Raw genomic sequence first — 23499 nt, 5'->3', positions numbered from 1 at the left:
TTTGTCCGTGAAGGAGGCGTCGGACTTGGTGTCAAAGGAGATGATCTCCACAGCGTCGTCGATGGGGATGAAGTCTGACATGGCAGCAGGCGCAAAGGAGTCTGGGACCTGAGAGATGGAGACAGAGAGAACAGTAGATGAGGATTGGCACGCAACAGAAGAAAACGAGGAAGAAGGGGAAGAGACGGAACTAGAAGATGGAGAGCCTGATTGACGGCAAGAAGATTGCCTATGTCCAAAGCCCCAGCAGCGCCGGCAGCGAACCAGATCGCAGCAGACGTCTACAAGGTGGTCGGACGCCAAGCAACGATGGCAGCGATGCAGCCAACTAGGGTTTGATGGTGGAGTGGCTGAGAAGCGACTAGCGGAATGGCTGCTTTAATAGCGGACGGGGGAGAGGAGCGCCTGAGCAAAGGACTTGGTGGGGGGAGACACGGGAAGGGCCGGTCCAAAGGGAGCAGGCGGCAGCAGAAGAGGATCGTGTCCCGTGATGGACGAATCGGCCATGGGGATGAGCGCGGAGGAGACGCAGTGAGACAATCATGACACCGGTCCGTGGGGAGCCGGCAGGATTCCTGGCGTGAGGACGTCAAGGGTGAGGGGACTCTTACGATGCATGGGCGCGCGCGAAGTTCCGGATCCATGCAAGGGCACGGCGGCCGAAGGGCCTGACTGGCGCTGCAAGGGCGAGAGCCAGCTCGAAATAGCCGGGCCAGAAGAAAAAGAATTCACTGCGGAAAGGACAAGATCGCGGCCCAAGGAGGCGTCGTAGTCAAAAGGTGCAGGCCCAACAGCCTTATCGACAGAGATTTCAGGCACGACAGAACCGGCCAAAAGCTCCTGCAAGCCGACGGCGGCAAGAGGACAAGACCCAGCAAAGAGGCCGCTAGAGGCAGAAGCGGACGAGCGGGGAACCCGTTGACGCGGCCCCATGAGGATCCAAGGCGTTCGTGTGCGGGAAACCGGAAAGCGCAACAGAATTTGAAATTTGAACGTTCAACCGAGGGGGAGCCTCGTGGAAGCCCAGAACGGTCGACCCATGGCGAATCCCTTGCAGCGAAATAATGAACTTGGCGACTTGCAAATTTGCTACTGAAATCGAGAATCTACCCGAACCAAACGAACGCACAACGGGGAATTGAAAGGAAGAACCGATCCAGTAGTTGAGCAGTTCCGCGATCGTACCTTGCGGCAGCGGGTGATCCGCTTGAAGCTGTGAGATCCAGACCGACATGGGAGAGCAGCACGGGGAAAGCGGAGCCAGAGGGAAGCAGACCGGCGAGGCGAAGTCCGAAAGCGCGAGGTGGAGCAGAGCCTCTCCCGGAGTGCGCATGGCAGGAGCTTCACGGGACGACGGCAGACGACGCAGAATCTTCGAAGTCGAAGGAGAGAGGAAGCCGGCCCGAATGGGCAGCGAAGAGGCACGAGGTGCCATGCCAATCGAGCTTCAACAGGGAACTGGACGGAGGGATGGAGCGCGGCCCGGTGGCGGAACCCGGCCGGAGATGTTTGGTGGCCGCTGCCACCGGAATGGCCGGCAGCAGAGCAAGAGGACCGAGATGTTTGGTGGCCGCTGCCACCGGAGTGGCCGGCAGCGGTGGTGGCCTTGGGAGCTAACCCATGGCCCGGACAGGGAGACCAGGGCAGATTGCAGGGGTGGCCCTGCCGGGGCGATGGGGGCGAGGCTGGACGCCGGCGCCGGTCGACGGCCGGCGGAGAAGGGAAAGACTCAGCGAAAGAACTCGTCCACGTACACAGGTCAGTATAATGATACGAACAAACCTCTTTAGTTGTCTTAATATCAGTGTACTGATCTATTTAGTAACAGTTCGTCAGCTTTTTTTTTTTCTCACTTATCAGATCATATGGCTTCTTCCACATATTTCAGAACTTGGATGCGTGCCTTTTTTTTTACCTCGTATCTACAATTTCCACCTTAGGGCAGTATTATCACCTGGGTCTTGTCAAAATGGTAAAAATAACCCGCTGTAGTACAATTGTTTGCAGTAATATACTCACGCCCCCAAGCTTAACACAAGTACACGACAGCTATGACCCGTTGATTCAGAGTTTGCGGCACTATCAAGTTATCTTTTTTTTTGACCATCAGCAGGTTATTTATTGTCAAAGAACGGTCGAAAAAGAATTTCGACCGCGGAAGAAGTGGCCCCGTTTATAAGAAAAACTGGACCGAAAAACGGAACAGAAAAAAAACACAGAAAAAAAAACACTGGAGCTTGGAAGAAGGGTTCAGACGGTCTTGATAGAGGGTATATCGAGTTATCTTGATACGAGTATACTGATTTATTTAGTACCTGCTGAGCAGAAGTTCCACAAGGCTACAAAAGAAAAATGCACGGTTGACTCTGCATTTCTGCAGATGGATAGCAGCCTTAGACTAAAGAAGTACTCCGTAATCATATTTCAGATATCGCCGTACAGGTTTGGACCGATATTAGTAGTCCTACTTTTATGACCATGACATGATTTCACTCTGGAAGTCTGAAGTACTAGAAATTAAGTATCACATGCAGTCGTCACCAAACACTAGATTCTGAGGCCCATGGGGGATGTCGACCAGCATCCGTTCTGCATGCTTTGAAGATGATCAGGTATTTATTTGACATGAAAGTTTACATCCAGACTCCTTTTTGCTCTGCCAAAAACTTAAACTTAAACATTGGTTTTCGAAAAACAACAATGATTTGCATGGGAAAAAAGAGTTATGTGCGACAGGCAAGGCCTCTTCTCAGATTGCTTAGACTAACATCTTCGGTCCACCTCATCCATTTATTTTTCCAATTCCAATAAAAGTTTGGTCACAAGACAAATTTTATTAAAATTTCATTATTGTTTCGTTCCGGTTTCACAAAATGACAAATTTCATTTAGATTTGATTCTGTTTTTACTAACTTTTTATTCGGATTCCATCAAAAATTTGTAGAAGTTTATTTAGGAGAAGTGGCCTCACTTGGGAAGAGGAGCCGTGGAGGCCCTCTTCCGTACAATCTTTTTTTTCCCTTTGCATGAGCCTGTACATAAAGTTGACAACCAAGCTTGGTTTATTACAGCTTTGTGCGCTATCGTAGAACATTGGCACACGCTAATCCCGATTCCCCGCAACAAAATTGTATGCTAGATCTTCAATTGCCAGAAGTTTATTTATGATGATAGATATATATGTGCATCATGCTTCTTCAGTCTTGAGGAAACTCTTGCAGAGCTTGAGCCAGAACTCTCTGTCAGGGCCAGTAGCCTCCAGCTGCCTCTTGACGGCCTCCGCAAATGACATCTGCAACGCTCAAATTAATCAACACAGAGAAAACAGTTACTCCTGCTACTAAATTACAGGGCCGACAGAGCCTTTGGTGATGAGTGCGGATGATGTTCTCGCGCAAGAAGAATGGACGGCGCGCGCTTGAGTACGTTGAGATTCTTGAGAGAGATGGTTATACTCGATCGATCAGTACTCACGGTGATGGAGTCGCTGGAGGCGAGGCGGTCGATGAGGCTGAGGAGTATGTCGCCGGTGTACTCCGGGTGTCCCTGGATGCCGAGCACGCGGTCGCCCACGCAGAACATCTCCACGCCGGTCTTGTCCGACCACGCCAGCACGTCCGCGCCCTCCGGCGCCTCCCAGACCTGCATTCGATTCATGCATAATATGTCAAGTGCCCTTGGACATTGTTTGAGCAGTGCAAATTAGTAGGGAACACAGTGAAAACGAGAAGGAAACCTCATCCTGGTGGCACTCGGTGATCTTGGCGTAAGGGGGCAGGCCGTGGAGGAAGCCACAGGGCGGCAGCGTGGGCGCCATGGTCACCTCCCTGATGCCGATGTCCCAGCCGCCGGTCCTCGCCTTCCCCACGCGGCCCCCCAAAGCGCGGCATATCACCTGGCAAGAATCATTAGCTAAGAAGACCTTCTCTCTTTTTGATGCTTTGCTACTTCAATTAACGACGTGCTTACTTGGTGGCCGAAGCAGATGCCGAGGACTCGCTTCCGGGCGGCGACGAGGTCCCGGACGAGGAGGCACAGCCGCAGGATCCACAGCTCGTCCGCGTACGCGTCGTGCGGGCTGCCGCTGATCACGAACCCGTCGTAGCCCGCCAGGGCCTCCGCAGCCGGGAGCTCGCCGTCCACCGCCCGGAACATGTCCCACGCCTCCTCCTCCTTGCACTCGCCGCCGCCGAAGGCGCTCACGAAGACGTTGAAGTAGCCGCCGTACGCCTTGAGCACGTACTCCGAGTCCTGCGCCGCCAGAAGCAGCGCGTACCTCCTGCTGCTCCTCCTGGTCGCCTCATCAGCTGAGTCGGCCACGACTACCTTCATGGCGGCTGGCTGGCTGGCCGGATTCGATCGGTTAATTCTAGCTTAGCTTTGCGAATGAGTACGTAGTAATTTGTGTGTGGGATCAGTTGGCGACAAGTGCTGCCATTTATAGAGGCGGGAAGCGGGAGATGATGAGGACTATAAAGAACACGAGATCGATGGTACGTAGAGCGTGCGCGCCATGGAATGGAATTAAAGACTTCTTTTTGAAGGGACGACCATGCATATATGGCACAAATTCTCTTGGTCCGTCAATTAGACGAACGTACATCCATCGGCAGCCCTACTGTGCTTTTCCTGATCGATTCACATTGCATTCGTGTATGCGGTTAACTTACTTGGTCGATTCGTCCGCCACTCTGGAAGCTTCACCACGCAGGAATATATTTTGCATCCGGGATGTTTGAAATGGATGTTGACCCGTTGACCGGGATCATGCATGTACGTGAAGAAGTAATCTTAATCTCTTTTCCTGGTTGACCAGGATGGCATGACCAGCTGTTGAGCTTTTGGTTTTCAGAGCCCATCAGGTGGGGTGGTCATGCTGATCACCATTAGCAGCCGTATCTGATGGTGCCGATAGAGGAGACTAATTGTTTGAGAGAACCATTCAACATCTCTAGATCGGTGCACCTTTTTTTTTTCCTTTTTTCGCTCCCCGTGATAGAAGAAATGAAATTTGCTTAAACTTTTGTAATTTTTGGTAGCAGCCTGAGAAATGAGAACGACTTGGAATTGAAACTGACGCATGCATGCAATGGCCAAAACGTACGTACGATGAAGCATGCGTGGATATATATGCACGTTACGGCATGTCCGTTGCTCGCGAATCTGGACGCGCTGGAACCAAGACTCTAGCTAGGTCCATCGAGGTTCGTCGATTCTGTCACGAAACCAAGTAGGTGCGTGTAGAATATTCCTTTGTTTCATCTTCAACAAGTGTCATCTCCTCCCCGCAAAAAAAAAGTTTCACCTCCAAAACATAGTGTCACTAAGGAATAGATCCTGGCCTCTCCCTGCAGTTAGGAAGAACACTGCATAAAAAGATGGATCATTCCTATCTCCTCCGTCTAACAAAGAATGTCTCAAGTTTGACCAAATTTGAATGTATCTATACACTAAGTCATGTCTAGATACATGCAAATTTTGACAAACTTAAGACATCTTTTATTGGACAGAGAAAATTCTACTGTTTCCATCCTTTAGGAGCTCTTTATTTGGTACTACTCCACTACCATTTCCTTAGTTCCAAAAGAATGATCTGGCCCTATCAGAAAGAAAGAACAAAAGAATGACTTGGCCCAGATTTGGAGTTTGCGCGATGCTGCGCAGCAGCTTGAGCCAAGCAGAAACGAGATCGACACCCTGTGTATATAATATTCTGACAGAATCCGGTCAGAATTTATTTGATGCGGCTGCTTGCATGGATACCAATACTGCTCGTATATGCTCCAAGCCTCCTAACACACGTTATCAAGCAGTAATTCTTGTTCGACCCGCATAATGAACGATTCATCGAAACCGACGTAATGCACACAACATGCATGGATATGCACATTTACGGCGCAATTGTTTTATTTTTTTGAAGCCACAGAATCAAATTTATATTTATTAGGGTACTGTAGTTGTGAGATGATATTTTGTCACCTTTTATTTATGAGGCCAATATGCCATAAAAAATAAAGGAATAAATTAATAAAGGGATGTTGTATTTTTGCCATCATCGATTGCACAAGAGCTTGCACATGCATGGTACTCGCCTAGCCTCAATGGGCTGCTTGCACGTGCATGATATTTTAAAAGGGATTAAGCTGATTAATTACCTAGGCTTAATGGGCTGGCCTAATCAAGCCCAGTTCGTACGTCAAGGCATCAGCACGCATAGCCTGATGGCCGTTGTTATCTTTCAGTCGACTGCTTGCCTAGCTCATGTCATGCTTATCCACCTGACGTGCAGCGGTGCAGACCTCCATGCAGTTTAGATATTGATTCAGGTGCAACGAGATGAGAAAAATGGTTCGCAGCTGGCCCAACTTCCACGAGATACTCGGCTGATCGCCAACGACCTTCGGCGGCGTTCTCCTGGCTATATAAAGGAGCACACCATCATCACGCATAAGGGCAGGCCTTAGAGAGGAAGAGAAAAACAGGCAGGAAGCTCCGGCCGGCGCACGTAAGTGCACCCGAGGAGCTCGCCGGGAGACGAAGCCATGAGACCAAAATCAATCTACCAAATGCATCTCCACAAATAAGAAAAGGTTTTAGAGGTTGGAGAGAGGAGGCGGACGCTCGACGCACACGCACGCCCCTGCCTCATCTTTCATCTAGCCATTAAAAATTCACCAAGCTCCTAACAAGATCGGCCAGCCGCGAGCCGGCGGCGGCAACGACAACACATCTTCAACAAGACTACGTTTCACCAAGATGGTGCTCCAGCTCGTGTCCGTTCATGGTAAGATATTATAGATCAGGCCAAATCATGGTTTTACTTGATGGAAGAGAAAATCAATAGCATACATGGCTGCTTCTCTGGACCATCCAAGATGGGTGTTAGAATCAGCTATGCATTTATACGACCATAACGCGACAGCCTCATCAATGTCGGCTTTGCGAAGCATATGAAAAACAACACACCAAGTGTTAAAAGTATCTCAATATATACCTATGACCATGGCGCGACCGCTTCATCACGTCGGCCATGCAGAATTTGTGAAAAGAGTATAGCGTGCAAAGCTGTTAATTTAGATCATCCAAAAACAGATGCTAGATTGAACCAGCTACACGCTAATACGACCATGGACCAATTGCCTCATCATGTTGGCCATGGATATAAAAGGCATGCTTCATCAAACATCTAAACTACAAAATAATCGATCACATTTAGGACCGACGAGGTTGGATGAGATCCTGACCTGCCGAGGCCAGGTCATGAATATATCGACATGTCATAAATTTATAGGATTGGACACTCCGTTGCTGGGCACCGACGAGGCAAAAGCAACATACACATGTCCGGACTCGATGAAGTCAAGGTGGATACACGACTGGGCACAAACGAGGCGAAAGTCATCCCCTTCATCAACAACAAATCCTATTGGCAATACCAACATGCCAATATATACACGTGACCAGGTATCGGCAAAACAAAGCCGGACACCCGCACCATATTTATAAAAATCATATGCATCTGGACGAGCAACCCAAAATTCAACGACGACCATCAGCGCAGCTTAATCGGGCGTATTCTGCAGGCTTGATCCTGCAGATGTAATTAACTTGATCCTGCAGATGTAATTAACTTGATCCTGCAGATGTAATTAACCGGCTGCTTGCAAACGCGCCAGGAATCAGCGGACCACACGCAATCTGCTAGTCAGATACTCCTTAAGCATAGTCGCAGAAGGCAAACTCCTGCAGGAGCATGTACCATGTACTTTGTATTCAATACAATGATCAATAAAGATACAGGGTTCTCGTATATACTGTGTGTTTGTCATCTATTTGTTTTGTTTTCGTCAAACAGTAGTACACGTCTCAAAACTGTATAGGAAGAAGTTTTTCTTTTGTTACAAAACGTCTGTTTTTGTCCTCTAAATTGCCGAAAAGTACGCAAATGATTTCTCAACTTATTTGTGATATTTTTCGTCCCTCGATTGTTGAGACTGGACAAAAATGATCGCTCGCCCAAAGTGAAGTGGTACAGGTGCTGATGTGTCATCGTTTTCGCCTCGAAATTGCCACAGACTTAGTTTTTTTGTCTTTCTGGCGAAAATAAATTGAAGCGGTGGCTAAAAGAGAAGTCATGCTATATCTTGCCAGGCTGACATATAATTATGAAGGCCAAAACCAAGATATTTCGACAATAATACTGTTTTGGATGGGCCGAGCTCGAGGGACCATTAATATCCAGTTTTAACATAACAGTCTGGGATGAACAGCACGCGAAAGAAAAGTTGAGTGACCATTTGCGTATTTTTTGACAAGTTGAGGGACGAAATATACATTTCTCAGATTCCCAATTTTATATGGATCGATTTAGTCTAGTTTTAGAGCCTCAAGACTAAGCATCTCAGACTCTATTCTTTTGAAAATCAGGTAAAATTGTTTGCATCCCGAATTAGTAAAAGTGGCAGACCACAAGTAGTAGCTAGCCTGGTCACCAAAAAGAATCAATTTCTGTTTAGAAAAATCGTTTAAAATCAAGGCAAAAAACTTTGAGAAATATGGTTAAGCCAGAAAGTAGAAATCTGTGAAAAACTAGATACGCAATCTGAGTTAAGCAATAAACAATATTTTGCAAAACAAACCAATTCAAATGTTCAGATGTTTTTTTTGGAAAATTAGACTTAAATGTATTATGAGAAAAATCTGATAAAACTAACAAATAATTAATGAACAATGAAAAATCACCTTGTTGTTCCTGAATTGGTTGTTGTTTTCTCGATTTTCCTTCTCTAATACTTGTGTTTTTACTTCTCTTTTACAAATACATGATTCCCAATAAAAAAAATTAAACATTTTGTTTTTGAAAAAAAGAATCAGTATTTTTTACTAGATTTCAGTTATTTAAGAAATATATTTCCTCTTATTTATCTGAACTAACTTTTTTGTATAGATTTTAAAATTTCTTTTCCTCTATTTATTTTGCCCACTATGTCGTCACCTTTTTTTTCCTGGAGAGACTAAGGAAAACTATCTTCATGTTATCCGTTATACCACTTTGACTAAACAAAAAGACTAAATTTGTTCAATTTATAAGTTAGTCAAGATACTGAATCCAGAATCGTCCAATAATTTGAGGAATAAATTAGTAAAACTTTTTCTCTATTAATTACACTTTTTACAAATAAAATAACTACGTCAATCTGAAGAAAATATTAATTCTGCCAACTTGCTAATAGATCGAAAACCACTGATAAAATTAGTTGATGACTGCGGGTACCTCTCTCCCACGCCATCGAGTAAATATACGTAACTCACCTAAATATCATTCTCGAAGACAACTCACGAAAGACAGACCGCAGCGGCTCTAGCTAGCTGGTACCACTTGAAACAAGGAACAAACTGTACGTATATATGCTGCCTGCGTTCACCAGCGACTTGCGTGCGCTCGTGCCAGTAGCGATCAACGTCAGTCGGTTTTGCCCTTACTTTAATTACTGTTCGTATTTTATGGGCTGGTCGATTCCGGAACAAGCACTATGCATGCATCAATATATTCCACTCTAGTGTACGTCTCCCATTTGTACACAGGACACATGCTATATCCTATATGCTCTGAACTGTTCCACTTGAGAAATGGTCATCTATATAGTCGATACTAGAGAAATTAACAAGGTTGATTGAACCTAGATGAGAGTTACGATGGTGATCATACTACCCTATGTGTTCCGCTGTATGTCCTCGACTCAACACAATGCATGCATATGTTTTTTTTCAATTATTTAGTATAATTAACCATTTAATGGAAAACTTCAGGCCAGACGTTTCGGTCCTGAGTTTTAGTGGGGGCGAACGCTCGAGCACTACCAAATATGGCAGAAGGATTGACAAGAGCAGAGGAGCTTGTGAGAAAGGATAAGGGGAAGGAGTTTAGGAGGAAGAAGATGTTTGGAAAGATGAACCCTAAAGGCCTAGACCCCTGCTTTGACTCGCGGGATTTTTCGGTGCGTGAATAGTAAAAACACAAGAGTTAGATGTCATAGCATTTCGTTTCCCACGAGATTCGAAAACATATGAGCAAGCAAGAAAAAAATGTTTGATTTTACAACAAGGCAAAATATCATGTGAAAACGCCCAACATGTGAAAACCTGGAAACTTGCAACGGCAGCCGTTGGATCAGCCGTTGGATCCGATTTGTATGGCTCAGATCGGACGTGGGAATGCAACCTGCCACTTAAACGCAGTTTTACGGAAAAACCCCTGACATTTGCGCTAATGCTGGTAACGATTTGCCATTGGAAAACGATCCGTCTTCCAGATCGATCGTGAGATCGCCATGGAGCCTCAAGCTCCAACCGCCGGCGCTGGAACTCCACCGGCCATGTTTCGGCGCTCTAGGCTTTCGCTGGAAACCGATGGGAGCGCTCTCCGTACTACAGCCGTGATCCCCCGCCCTCAGCAGGCCTCCTACGTGACCGTCGTCCCTTCACCAACCACCTTCGGGAGCGCCCGCCGATTGCCTACCTCCATCCCTCGCCCTCCGCCGGTCCCATATGGCACTGTCCTTCCGCCATCCACATACGGGAGCACTGGACCTCCTCCGTCCATGTTTGGGAGCACTCACTGGACGCCGGCCATGATCCCCCGACCTCCACCGGCCCCGTCCGTGATCCCCCGACGTCCATTGGCCCTGGCCATGAGCCATTGCGCTACGCCGGTCGTGACTCACCCTTCTGAGCGCGCTTCACTACCACTCGTCATAAGCAAAACCATCAATGAGCCTTTGTCCCCTTCCACGCTCCTGACTCCTGGTACTAGTGCACAGGTAAGCATTGGAATTCTTTGATGGTGCTTTTCTTCTTCATTAGTTGATTCAAATTGCTCACTGCAATGGTTGTTTTCTTATTAGCTTGGCTGCAATGTGGTTTTCGAAACCCCTGATAGCAACGAGGAAGGAGGCCATGATACAGAAATGCATCCTCCCCCGATCATTTTGGATAGCTTTAGTACACCAAAAAAGAGAGCTTCCAGTGGCCCAATTTGTGTGAGTATCATTATCACAAATTTCTCTAATAATTATCAGCTTGTATGACTAACAGGAGTTGTAATTTTTAGGGTTCATCGTGTACACCGGAATGTGATGAAAAATTAAAGCCAGCTGTAGGTATGGAATTCGATAGTATGGAAGCAGTTGAAGAGTTTTACAAGGCTTATGCACATAATGTTGGATTTTCGGTTCGAATTGGGCAGAAGAAGGAGACCATTGATAATGGGGTAGTCTGGAGGCGCTTTCTTTGCGCAAAATCAGGCATCCGATCAAAGAAAGAGGAGGAACGTAAGCTGAGTTTGAATGGAGAGAAGAAAAAAAAAACATGTTAGGAAAATCACTAGATGTGGGTGTGAGGCCATGATAACCGTGAAGCGTACGAAGGATGACAAATATCAAATATCATACTTTCACGAAAAGCACACTCATGAATTTGTCACACCAAGGAAGTAGCATTTAATCAGGTCTAACAGACAAGTCAGTAGAAAGGCCAAAAGCACACTATTCACATGTCACGCAGCTAGCATTGGCACATCTGGGGCCTTTCGATTGCTTCGTGTTGGTGAGGGTGGATTTGAGTTTGTGGGGTGCACAAAGAGAGATATGCAGAATTATCATCGTGACATGAGAAGTGCTTTCAAGGATTCGGATGCTCAAATGTTCCTTGACAACCTCATGAAGAGGAAGTAGTTGAACCCAGGGTTCTTCTTTGAGTACGTTCTTGATGATAAGAAACGGCTCACACATGTGTTCTGGGCTGATGCTATATGTAGGAAGAATTATGCTTTGTTTGGAGAGATGGTGTCTTTTGACTCTACTTATAGCACCAACCAATACAACATGATTTTTTGCCCATTCACGGGAATAAACCACCACATGGCATCTGTCTTTTATGGTGCCGCCTTGATTGTTAGTGAGAAGGTAGAGTCATATAAATGGGTGTTTGAAACATTTTTGAAAGCAATGGATGGGGTTGCACCAAGGCTCATAGTAACTGATGAAGACCAAAGCATGAAGATTACATTAGAAGAAGTTATGCCTAACACTGTCCATAGGTTATGCATGTGGCACATAATGAGAAAGCTCCCAGAAAAGGTTGGCCCTCCACTGAGAGATGATGAACATTTCTACAGTACTGTTAACTCATGTGTATGGGGCTCTGAAAATCCAGATGAATTTGAGGCAAAATGGTCTTCCATGATTTCTGAATTTGGACTCCAGGACCACACATGGTTTGCTAGGAGATATGAAATATGTGAATCATGGATACCAGCATACTTCAGAGGTGTATTCTTGGCTGAGATTCTAAGGACCACTTCAAGGTCAGAGAGTGCTAACTCTTTTTTCAACCACTTCATTGGTTTCAAACATGCTTTGGTGGAGTTCTGGATTAGGATTGGTACAGCCTTAGAAGAACAACGTCAGAATGAACTCAAGGCTGACCATGAATGCTTCAATTCTACGCCTCCATTGATTACATCCTGGGAGATTGAGAAGCATTCTTGTTTGTTATTCACCCATGCTGTTTTCAAATCTTTTCAGAAGGAGGTGTGTGCAGCTAGAGATCATTACTTGATTGAAAACATATCATGTGAAGGTGATGTGAGAACCACGATTATAGGTCATGACCATTCTTCCAAGTCTCGTCAAGTTCAATTTAACACAACATCCATGAGTGGTCAATGCTCTTGCATGTTATTTGAAACACGTGGAATTCCATGTTGACATATCATAGTGGCTTTGAGAGGTGCAAAGGTGAATGAGCTCCCTAGCCATTTTATTCTGGATAGGTGGAAGAAAACGGTCAACAGGAGGGAACTATATTATAGCTATGGCAACTTGCTTGAAGAGAATGAAAGTAGTTCCTTATATCTGAAAAAAAGGAAAATGGTTTCTGAAATACACCAAACACTAGATGACACAATCAGGTTGGCTGAACAATCTCCTGAAGAATTGGAAGCATTGAGAAACACTCTTCTTGACATGAAAAGAAACATGTCTCAACGGGTTGCTGCAAATTGTCCTAGTAGAGAAGATGAATTCGAGGCATACATTGGTTGTAGTATTCCTAACCAAGTTGAGATTCATCCTCCAACTGATGTCCGTACAAAGGGTAGATGCAAAAAAATTAAGGGACACTTAGACAAGGGTGGACACCAAAATAAGGATGGAGAAGGGACTCGAAAAAAGAATGGAAACGGGAAGAAAGATGTTGGTGGACAGAAATATAAAGTGCCTAGAATGTGCAAGAAGTGTAAGCAAGTTGCCTTCCATGACAGCCCTAATTGTCCTAACAAAAATTAAGAAATACAGGTATTTGTCATATGCACAAAATTTATTTTTCTCTCCAAACGTATGCTCACACACAATGCTAATCAATTCATGTCGAACTATAGGTTTTTTTTTAAGCTCCAACATATCCAGGAGCTCATGTCAGAAGTGTCAACCTGTCCAAGAGCTTACGTGTTTTAGCAACAGAACAAAAAATTCCAGTAGATTCACATTCTGTGTATCATTCATGCCTAGTTGTGTGTTATCTAGCTGTGTGTTATCTGAAACCATGGAAGAAGATGAAGAATTCAACTATATTTTGCCCATCTTTTCTGGTGTTGCATGAAACTGTTTCAGAACTGAACAAATATTTTAGTTTTCAGCTATGCATCATGCCTCACTATTAACAGATCTTTACATCCAAGTAATCCACAGATTCTGGCAACAATAGCAAATCAGTAAAACAGCAAACAGTCCCTGTAGATGCACATTATTCATTCATTCAAGTAATCCACAGATTTTGGCGACAATAGCAAATGAGTAAAACAGCAAACATTCCCTGTTCACACTCATTCAAGTAATCCTTGTACAGTCACATTGATTTCACTAAACAAATCTGCAATTACAAATTTTTACATCCAAAATGATTCAGTGTACAGCAAAAAAATTCCCTTACAATCACATTCTTGCAAGAGTTCTTCTTGCAAATATTCTTTGCATCCAAATTGCTTCAGTGTACAGAAAAGCATCTAAGAGAATTGATTCAGCTACCAAACAATGTCACAAAAAAATTATGTACAGCTTCAGCACATCATAAACTTTAGATAACACAGCTTCAAACATCATGGCTTCAGATAACATCAAGCAGACAGTAGATTCAGCAAACAACAGGGGCGTGGTGCAGCGTCGGGTCGCCGAGTAGCAGAGTTTCTGTCGCACAGGACAGGCCGAGGAGCCGCGTAGGTAGCCGCCACCGCCACCGCCACGTGTGGTCCCTCCCGCCGCCGCCGCCGCCGCCGCCAACGCGTGCGGTCAGCGTTGCCGCCTCCAGCGCGACGCAGGACGCCACCGAGGAGTCCGGTCGTCGTCGCGCGCTACGGGAGCAGGGCCGCCGTTGGTCGCCGTCCGCCGAGGGTTGGGTCTCCAGGTCGCTGGCGCCGGTGGGGATCGAATCGGGGGAGTTTGACCAAATCGAATCGGGGGAGACGAGCAGTTCACAGGGCCCTGACCTCCTAGTTTCAGCATTAGCGCAAATGTCAGAGGGTTTTCCGTAAAACTGCGTTTAAGTGGCAGGTTGCATTCCCACGTCCGATCTGAGCCGTACAAATCGGATCCAACGGCTGCCGTTGCAAGTTTCCAGGTTTTCACCTGTTGGGCGTTTTCTCCTAATATTTTGCCTTACAAAGGGTAAACACAAGAATTTTCGACAAGAATTGGGTGGATGTCATATCGTGAGGCCCGGCCCGGCCCAACACTTGAGAAATGGCCCAGTCAGCCATATATCGTAGCACGGATTGCTCTTTCTTTTTGCGAACGGCACGGATTTCTCTCGGTTTGGCTTCATGTTTCTTTCCCAAGTTCCCAGCGCGAGAACGAGAAGAGACAAACGTTTCTGACTCGACTCTCGCTTCGCTCCCTCCGCCGCGCACGCCCACAACTACACAAGGCAGCGGCAAAGAGACAAAAGCAGCCCATCGTCCTTCAGCTGCTAGAGCAGAGCACCAAACCAGTACCGACAAAGCGACGATACGTTCGAAACACAAACACGTCTCCTGCACGGCTGCACGCAAAGCATGTTCCCAGCAGCCAAGAGTGTCCGAGACACGTCAGTTAGTATAACACACCCGCCCCCGCCGGGCGCCGTACCAACCAAACGCCGGCCACTGCATTCCGTGGTGCAGAACGGTCGAGTAGCTGCCACTGCCACGGCGAGTCGGCGACCTCGTCATGCATTGGCCAGAACGCCAGGGAGGCTGTCACGGTGACCCACAGCGTCTTCTCCCTGACAGGTGACAGCAAGCACATTTTATGTTCCTGCTTCCTGAGATCCACAGCAAGCAACACATTGATGCCGTGGCCGTGGTGGGCGTTGCACGGACTAACAGTGCAGTACCACGCGTGTTGGCACGTGCTGGGCATTTGGGCAAGGACCCTCTCCTCCTCATCCTCAACTTGCAGCCGTGTTATGTACGTATAGGTGCGTGCAATTAACATGCAGCTTCGAGAACGCTGGAAGCAGGGCCAGGGGTGAACCACTTTGCAGAAGCCATCATGCTCCTGAAAGTTGACCCAGGCTTGCCTGCGATCATGGAGTTTCATGTGAAAATATATGGATATAGCTATATCCGATAGCTCCTTATTGTTTTTTTTCCTTTCAGGGAACAAATCAAACAATCTCTCCTGCTTAGCTTACCCTACTTCTGACTTGTACCAAAGGGAAAGAAGGAAAGAACAAAAAATACAATCTTTAAATAAATTCTCAGTCCTCAGTCACTGGCACCGTAAAAATTCTCTGTTATCTTGTCCTGTCCTCTTGTCTGATTCTGTTTCTTCTTTGTGAATCTTGTGATCCTCCTATTGACAAAATTCCCAACCCAATTGGAATAAATTAATGAATGGTCCAGCGGCGGCGCTGCCGCGATCTATCGATCATCACAAGTCGAGCTCGAAATGGAACGCCGTCGACGACGCGTACGCGGAGAGGTCCCCGAAGAAGAGGCCGTCCACGTCGGTGTATCCCACTGCACCGACTCCCACGCCCACGCCGTCGTCGCACCCGAAGAAGGTCTGGATGTCCTCCGGGAAGCTGCACTGCGGCGACGCCGCCGGACGCGGGGACGAAGACGACGACGTCGTCGTGGCCGTCGTCGTCGTCTCCGCGGCGGACGTCCGCTCGATCATCTCCTTGAACTTGGGCGACTGCAGCAGGAGGCTCAGCGCCGACGTCGTGGGGGCGTGGCCGAGCGCCGGCGGCAGGGGGAACTCCTGCGCTGCTGCCGCCGCCGCCGAAGAAGAATGGAGGCCGTGCTGCTGGAACGCCATGCCGTCGAGGAGGTGATCGATCGCTGGTAACTCCTCCTGGGTCGCCAGGCCGGCCAGCATCGGGTGCGGGTTGCGGGCGGCGGCGGCGGCAGCCGAGTCGACGCCGCCGCCGGGGCGGAGCCACTTGATGTAGCGGCTGAGGTCGAAGTTGGTGACGGCGTTCAGGCCGCGGTACTCGATCGCCGCCATGTCGTACGCCATCGCGGCCTCCTCCTGCGTCGCTGCGGGTGTGCAATAGATTCATTCAATCAATCAATTAATTAAAGCAAGAACACGATCAAATCACGCTGCTTTTCGTTATAATCCTCGACATGTGTGGTGTGTGTCGTGTGGACTGAGCTAATCTTTGGATTAATATTAATGGAGCACTAATCGCCTTCGACCGGTGCAATGCAATGGGGGGACAGTTGGAAGGTGCAGGTGTCGGAGTCATGGCATCTAATCCCCCAACTAACCGGACTTGAAATTGTGGGGGCGCATCCGTAATCGATTATTTTTACCCGGCGCATCTTTCCCGTTTCACGTGTGGAGTTTATGACCTTATGATTTACACGAAGAATTTTTGGGTGCTGATCTCTTTTTTCTGATTCCCCAACATCACATTCGCTCGCCGCAAAATACAAACTAACACGCGCTCGGCTCCTTGAGCCGGCTGCCTCTTTGGTGCTATGCTATCCCATCACAGAAGTCGTACATATACGCAGCGATATAGAATTCAGGATTGACTCTTGTGTTGCACTCAACATTAATTAGCTGCAGTCCAATTAATCTACTCCTGATTAACAGCAGTAACGAAGAAACAGGGCTCCGCTGGGTGCAGCTGTGCAGCAATTGGTTGGGAGTTTATCCGGGCAGGCAGAATGTGCTTTCACGTGAGGGCATATTCGTCACTGACTCACTGTAATTAACCATTTACCGATTTACGTACACTGATGGTACAGTACTGCTAGTTGTAGGAGTGTATAGGCTGCAGTACACTGCCCTGAGCGACTTGCACTTAATAGTACTACGACTCAGATTTGGCTTTCATGGACAATCTCATCACGTACGGCTGGATTTATGGAGGTCGTTGGGGGTGCTGGTTTCTGTCTTCCTGATCTATAATCCACTAGTGTTGTGTGGTTAAGTAGGTCTAAGATGAATGGTTTTGTCAAGGAAATTGAAGGTACCGTAGGTGCCGAGGTAGAGATACTTGTTGCCGAAAACACGGCCGATCCGGGCCTCCCATCTCCCGTTGTGGTGATGCCTGTCAATATTGAATCCATATGTTAAGTTAAGTTTTCACGCTTTTAGGCGGTTTGGAGAGAAGAAGTTCGGATGTTAGGACGATCAATTTACCTGGCGACACCGCGGTACTTGGAGACTCCTCTTGAGAACCCGCTACTTTTCCTGCGAAGAAATCACGTGGACATAAATATTCTTGTCGAAACATGGATATAATTCATCTTTAATTCCCAACTTCTAGTTTAGGATATTTGGTTTGTTAATTTCTCATGAATTTTCAGAGAAACTCAACGAAGAGTGAGCTACGTTCAGAAATATTTGTTTTGCTCTGAGAATTAGTTACCTCCTCAGGGACCCAATATACTCTTCCCTTGACTGCCCCTCCATTTCTTTCAACTCATCATCGTATACAGATAGCTGCAAATAAATTAAGAATACACGATAAATGCAAAATAACTAAAAGAAAGAGGCATTTTTCGATTGCAGATGGCTATGTGCATCGATCGATGAAAAAACCGAGGTTTATCCCCCTTTTTGAAATAAAAAACATCGATTGCAGGACAGAAGCACATCGTGCGATGTTTACACTAACTTCTCAGCTGCATCGGATCATGCTTTTATTTCCATGAGCAAGAGGCCACATGGCCGAATTCATTTCTAGATCGAGGAGCCAAGAATTGAAGCTAGCGGGGGACTCTTCTGATCAACGGAATAGGAAAACTCCTGCTCCGTTAGCCCTACTCAACTATAGTGTCACACTACCGGACTGCAATGTACAGTGAGTAAATTTTGTGTGGCACACGGTGGCCTACCGGGAAGTTGAGGATGGTGTCGGGGCCCCAGTATTTCAATGCCGCCAAGTCATACGCCCGGGCCGCTGCCTCCTCCTCGTCGTATGCTCCTGCAACGCCAACATCCAGATCAATATTGGGAAGTATAATTAGTTATTCGTGGTGGGCTAAAGTATTTTTTTTCTTTTTCTTTGTAATATGGAGTGAGGAGGAGGAGGAGGAGTAGAGAGAGCCCCGCCCGGCCGTCTCATGCCAAGGCCGTGACTCGAGAGCCTCACCGAGGTAAACTGCATGCACCAACAACAAACAAGTAGACAAAGATCAGACCAAAAATAAATAAAATACAGTTGATTAACTGATCGATTAACAACAACAACAACAACAACAAAGCAAAGGATAAGGAATTTATTTATTTGGTTGAAGGAATTAGTATGTACGAACCTTGCTTGCCCTTCTTGTTCTGGGACTCGTTCCAGCTGTTCTTGTCCCACAGGTGCGCCTCGAACCGCCCCGTCCACCGGTGCCTGCGATCATCAGCTAGTTGTACGTTAGCTAATCTTGCTGCGGCTGGAGCACAGTGCAGGCGTCGGCTTTGCGAAAGCTTTTATACCGTGTAACGCCGCGGTAGATGGAGCTGCGCTGCGAGGGGGACTCCCGCGGCACGCTCTTCCGGGTGCGCTTCTTCGGCTTCGCGCGCACATCCGCCGCCGCAGCCTCGGCGACGGCGTTGTTAGCGTTGGTGCTGTTGTCGTTGTTGTTGTTGTTGGCGGCGGCGGAGTTCTTGCGGGGCTTTGCCATTGTGTTACTGTGTGCGTGAGGATTGGAGGAGATCGATGGAGCTAGGTGGGTGGCCAACTATGGTGGCACGGGGAGGTGGCCGTTTTAAAGATGTGCGTTTGAGTAGAAGAGACTGCAGGGAGGGAGAGATGGAGGAGGAGAAGGTGTGGTGATGGGCGGCAGCGGGATTAGTTGGCGATTTTGGGGAGCAGGGCAAGCGCCAAATGCGCAGGAGAGGAAGAGAGAGAGATGGCAGGTATCAGCCGGCCGGCGCGCTCGGAAAGGAAACTTCTTGTCGATCTCGATCTGATTGGCCGTCGAAGAGCGGCCTCCGCTTGTCGCTACCTTAACTTCGGACGGACTGCTGGTGTCAGCGGTCCCCGAATCTCGATGCTAATTAAACTGGGTGTCGTGCCCCTGGTTTTTATTCGGTTATATAATTTGCATTCTGTTGGTTATCTGGATTTAAGAAGTTCTGAAACGGTGTCTCTCCCAAATCAAACTGTTCAGGATCTTCATTTTGACAGGGAAGGTGGGTCAAGAGCTGCCACATGGCGCAAACTTGGCCTGGATAAAAAGTAGCCTCACGATAGAAACCCAGAAGGAACAGCGTCATGCATTTAAATTACGCTAGCATGTTGTTATTCAAAAATGCAAAAGCAATCTGTTGGTGGCTAGATCAAACTATTGTAACCCTGCAAGATTCACCGTATCCCCAAAGGGGCAGATTCGATCTAGCGACTGTTAGCTTGCTAAAGTGGATGGGGGTGGGTAAACAGTGAGTCAATGTCGACCACGAAGAAGAATGAACCAATCAATGTTCAGCATGTCTCATTTCCTTGACATCCTCTTTTTCATCTTTATTTACTTCTTAAGTACAGTAGTATTTCATACGGATCTTTTTGTAGGCATAATAGACATAAAATGCACAGCCTTCTCACGCAAAAGAAAACAAGTTTCCTTTCCATGGCGCTACCTCCTAGTGAACAATGGACACCATAGACCTATCGTTTTCTACTGGAGAATATGGGCATAATTTATGACAGAATTGATCAACTCCCAACGAATTCCGACCGTCTAGAGTCATGAACAACCCCTACCTTCAAGGCGATTCATTTCCCAGTTATGACGCCACAACCGCAGGTCCTTGATATCTGCAGTGACACCGATATGTATATCTATCAAAAACTGACACTCAAAAAGTCACAAAGACCCACAGCACGCCATGTGTAGTGCAAGCATACTGTCTCCACGTACTTAACTCACCTGTTGGACAGATGCAAATCTGCATCCTTAAATTGATTTGACAAAAACCTGTGCCGATTAAACACTCATTTAGGACCATGGCCTTGACTTTGCTCAACTTAAAAACAAGAGGAAAAAGATAGAGAAAACACCAAAGCCCTGGCCAAGCTGATCAGTCAACACTGGCGCCAGGGGGGGCTCACTTATGATAGTAGGATTGATTCCAAAAATACCACCGCGGTTCTCATCTTTCGACTTCCGACTGTGGTGACATTTTTCAAGGCAGCAGCAAATTTATAGTGGCATTTTTGGAAAGAAAAAAATGGCACTGGTATTTTTCGGATACACAAGAATTGTAGTGGCATATATCAAATTAACCCATAGTAGTACGAACATGACCCTTTGAATTTCCTTGTAGAATACTCCATACTACTTACTATAGAATATAATTAAATTAAGAGGAAATTCCATTTGTGTCGCGGTGAAATATTTCACAACATACCACATTTAGGGGCAATGGCTCCTCAATTTATAAGATTTAAGGACACGGAGGGATCTTGACGAGGTTGTCCTGCATGTCAAGCCACAACGTATTCCAGTCGACGTGGCACGTGCACGTATTGTCCCTGGCGGAGAAGGATTCAGTGACGTAACTGCACGTGACTTTGGGAGGCTGACACGTGAGTCCCACGGCACGTTGGCCCCCATGTCAGCCAGCCAAAGTCAGGGGCAGTACTTCACTGAATCTGCGTCCGTCTGTCGGAGCACGGAACTCCGGCACCGGGGATGTTGGACAACCCCTTTTTGGTTCGGTGGAAGGCGAGGCGATTGCTCTGGCGATCGCCGGCGTGACGAAAGACACGAAGTGTCGACACCTGAGTTTACCTAGGTTTGGGCCACCCGGAGATGCAATACCCTATGTCCTGTTTGGAGTTGTATTCACGAAAATGTGTGTCCTTACAGGTTGCCCGGTGGGGTCCCGAGGGAGCTACTTGTTCTCCTAAGAGAGTTTTCTGTGTACAGGAGAAACAATCCTTGCTACTACTGACTATGACTCTAACTGGAACTGGAACCCTTTGACCGGTGGCACTGGTTCTCCTTTTATAGACAAGGGGATGCCACAGGTGCTGGTGCATGCAGCGCGACACGTTTCCTACCCGCGTGTCATCGCCCCAGGAATTACATCACTGTTGATCCACGCTGGGCGCCACATCGCCCAGACCACTGTACATGGTAGAAAAAGTGTATTATAGGATAGACGCCCTAGCCTTGCTGTGCAAGACTAGCCCTGCCGACGTGACTCCTGTCGGTGCATTAAATGCACTGCGTCCGCTGTCTCGTCCTGTCTTCTCTGTTCTGCAGGCCCCGCCTGCATGCCCGAGCGTGGGTTGCTAGGGAGCCCCTTCCCGGCTAGCGCACCCGGCCAGTTGCCGGTGCAACGTTCCTTCCACTTCCCGGGACCAGAGTTCCCGGGTACCCACCGAAGCGGGTGCTTCTCCTGTTCCGGCCCTTGGCTTCGTCTTCATCGACGACCGTCTCCTTGTGGCGGGCTTTCCCGGGCCTATCGTCCCCGGGAGGCCAGCCTGGCGGGGCTTTGTCACTCGCGACCCACGCGTCCCTATCAGTGGGACCCCGTGGGCCACTGGTACGACAGTAGCCCCCGGGCGTGGGCTGGCAGTCTTGAGCCCCCGGTGAGTGCTATCCTTGGTCGGTTGCCGGGCTACGCCCTATCCGACGCGTGGGTCCCGAGGAGAGTATCCCGGCACCCGGCCTTGTGGGCCGCATTTACAGTCCACTCTCCCGAGCGAAACGGTCGGGCGCACGATTTCGTGCCTTATCCCCCATAATCACCAGAGAGTTAAGGCCACGTCGCGCACCCCCATCTTAATTCCCGATTCTTTAGGGCACTTTATTGCCGATCGTGGGGGTGTCTGTTGCAGCCCGCCAGCCCTGATAAATACCCGTGGCTGGTGGCGGGCACTCCCCACTACTTCCTGCTTCCGCCATTGCCTCCCAAGCTCTCTGCGCACCAACCCCAGCCAAATCACTCCCCCACACCCGCCGATGTCTTCCAAGGGCCAGAACCGACCCAAGGGGAGCACCAGCAAGGGAGAGAAGCGCGAGAAGGCCAGCAAGAAGGAGCTGTCGGACCGAGCTCGGAAGGATGAAGAGATGCGGGCCAAGTTCGCCTTCTTCTCCCCCGGGTACAAAGGCGAGGGGGTGGAGAAGCTGGTCTTGACGCTCGCCACCAAGCATAACGAGCACGGGCCGACGCGGGTTCTCCCCGTCGGCGCAGAGTGCGACCGACAGTACTTCCGGATTTTCGGAAGGTTCATCCTAGCCGGGTTCGTGCCGCCGCATTCTTTTTTCCTTTCTGCTATCATGGAGACCTACGGGCTCATCATGGCTCAAATTCACCCCACGTCGTTCTTCACATTGGCCGTCTTCCAACACCTCTGTGAAGCATTCGTGGGGGTGATGCCGTCGGTGGTTCTGTTTCGCCACTACTACTACCCGAGGGTGGAGGCGAAGGCTCCCCTGTCTTCGGGAGTAGTGTTCCGGTTCCGCGACAAGCTCAAGTCGGAGTTCATCCGGCTGGGGAACAGGAAAATTGAGAGCGAGTGGCGCCGCGAATGGTGCTGGGTGCACACCGAAGAGCTCCAAGATTTCCACGAGGAGCCCCTTGGACCCCCAAAGGGCTCTGACGACTGGACACTCCGCGACCAGAAGGACGAGGAGCTGGCCCCGATCTGCGCCAAGATCAAGGCGCTCCACGAGACTGGGCTCACGGGCACGGACGTGGCGTGCCACTTCATCAGGAGGCGCGTGGCTCCCCTGCAGCGGCGCTCACATCCGGCATGGATGTACACTAGGCCGGGCGACTGAACCCGGCTGCAGTGCACAGAGCTCTTGCCGGACGAGGTGCGGTTCTGGGTGAAGGGCATCATCGGCGAGGACAAAGCCTTCTGGTCACCGCCGCTCGGAGCGCGCCCGCTCCACGTCGAGATCCCGAACCCAGGAGCCCAGGATCTCCCACTCTGCGACGAGTGGTGGATCGTGGAAGACCCCTTGGCGCCGCCCTGCCCCCCCCCCCCCCCCCCCGCAAC

General features: G+C 48.4%; 2 protein-coding genes across 2 annotated transcripts; both read right to left on the bottom strand.

The window, feature by feature from the left end:
• Positions 1 to 2948: 2948 nt before the first annotated feature.
• Positions 2949 to 4423, bottom strand: LOC100831672 (gamma-glutamyl peptidase 5). Its single transcript, XM_003576490.2, has 4 exons — positions 3970 to 4423; positions 3737 to 3895; positions 3475 to 3642; positions 2949 to 3292 (listed from the first exon to the last, which is right to left on the bottom strand). Exons 1-4 carry the CDS (start codon positions 4330 to 4332, stop codon positions 3188 to 3190), a joined length of 795 nt encoding a protein of 264 aa, XP_003576538.1. The 5' UTR covers positions 4333 to 4423; the 3' UTR covers positions 2949 to 3187.
• An 11208-nt stretch (positions 4424 to 15631) lies between these two features.
• LOC100845338 (AP2-like ethylene-responsive transcription factor At1g16060) lies at positions 15632 to 19486 on the bottom strand. Its single transcript, XM_003578094.4, has 8 exons — positions 18981 to 19486; positions 18812 to 18894; positions 18649 to 18657; positions 18392 to 18480; positions 17923 to 17996; positions 17694 to 17744; positions 17525 to 17601; positions 15632 to 16576 (listed from the first exon to the last, which is right to left on the bottom strand). Exons 1-8 carry the CDS (start codon positions 19166 to 19168, stop codon positions 15966 to 15968), a joined length of 1182 nt encoding a protein of 393 aa, XP_003578142.1. The 5' UTR covers positions 19169 to 19486; the 3' UTR covers positions 15632 to 15965.
• Positions 19487 to 23499: the final 4013 nt, after the last annotated feature.

This window comes from Brachypodium distachyon, chromosome 4 (genome assembly GCF_000005505.3).
Source record: "Brachypodium distachyon strain Bd21 chromosome 4, Brachypodium_distachyon_v3.0, whole genome shotgun sequence".
Classification (NCBI taxonomy): Eukaryota; Viridiplantae; Streptophyta; class Magnoliopsida; order Poales; family Poaceae; genus Brachypodium; species Brachypodium distachyon.
Note: the sequence above shows the minus strand (reverse complement) of the source record. Positions and strands in the feature narration are given on the sequence as shown.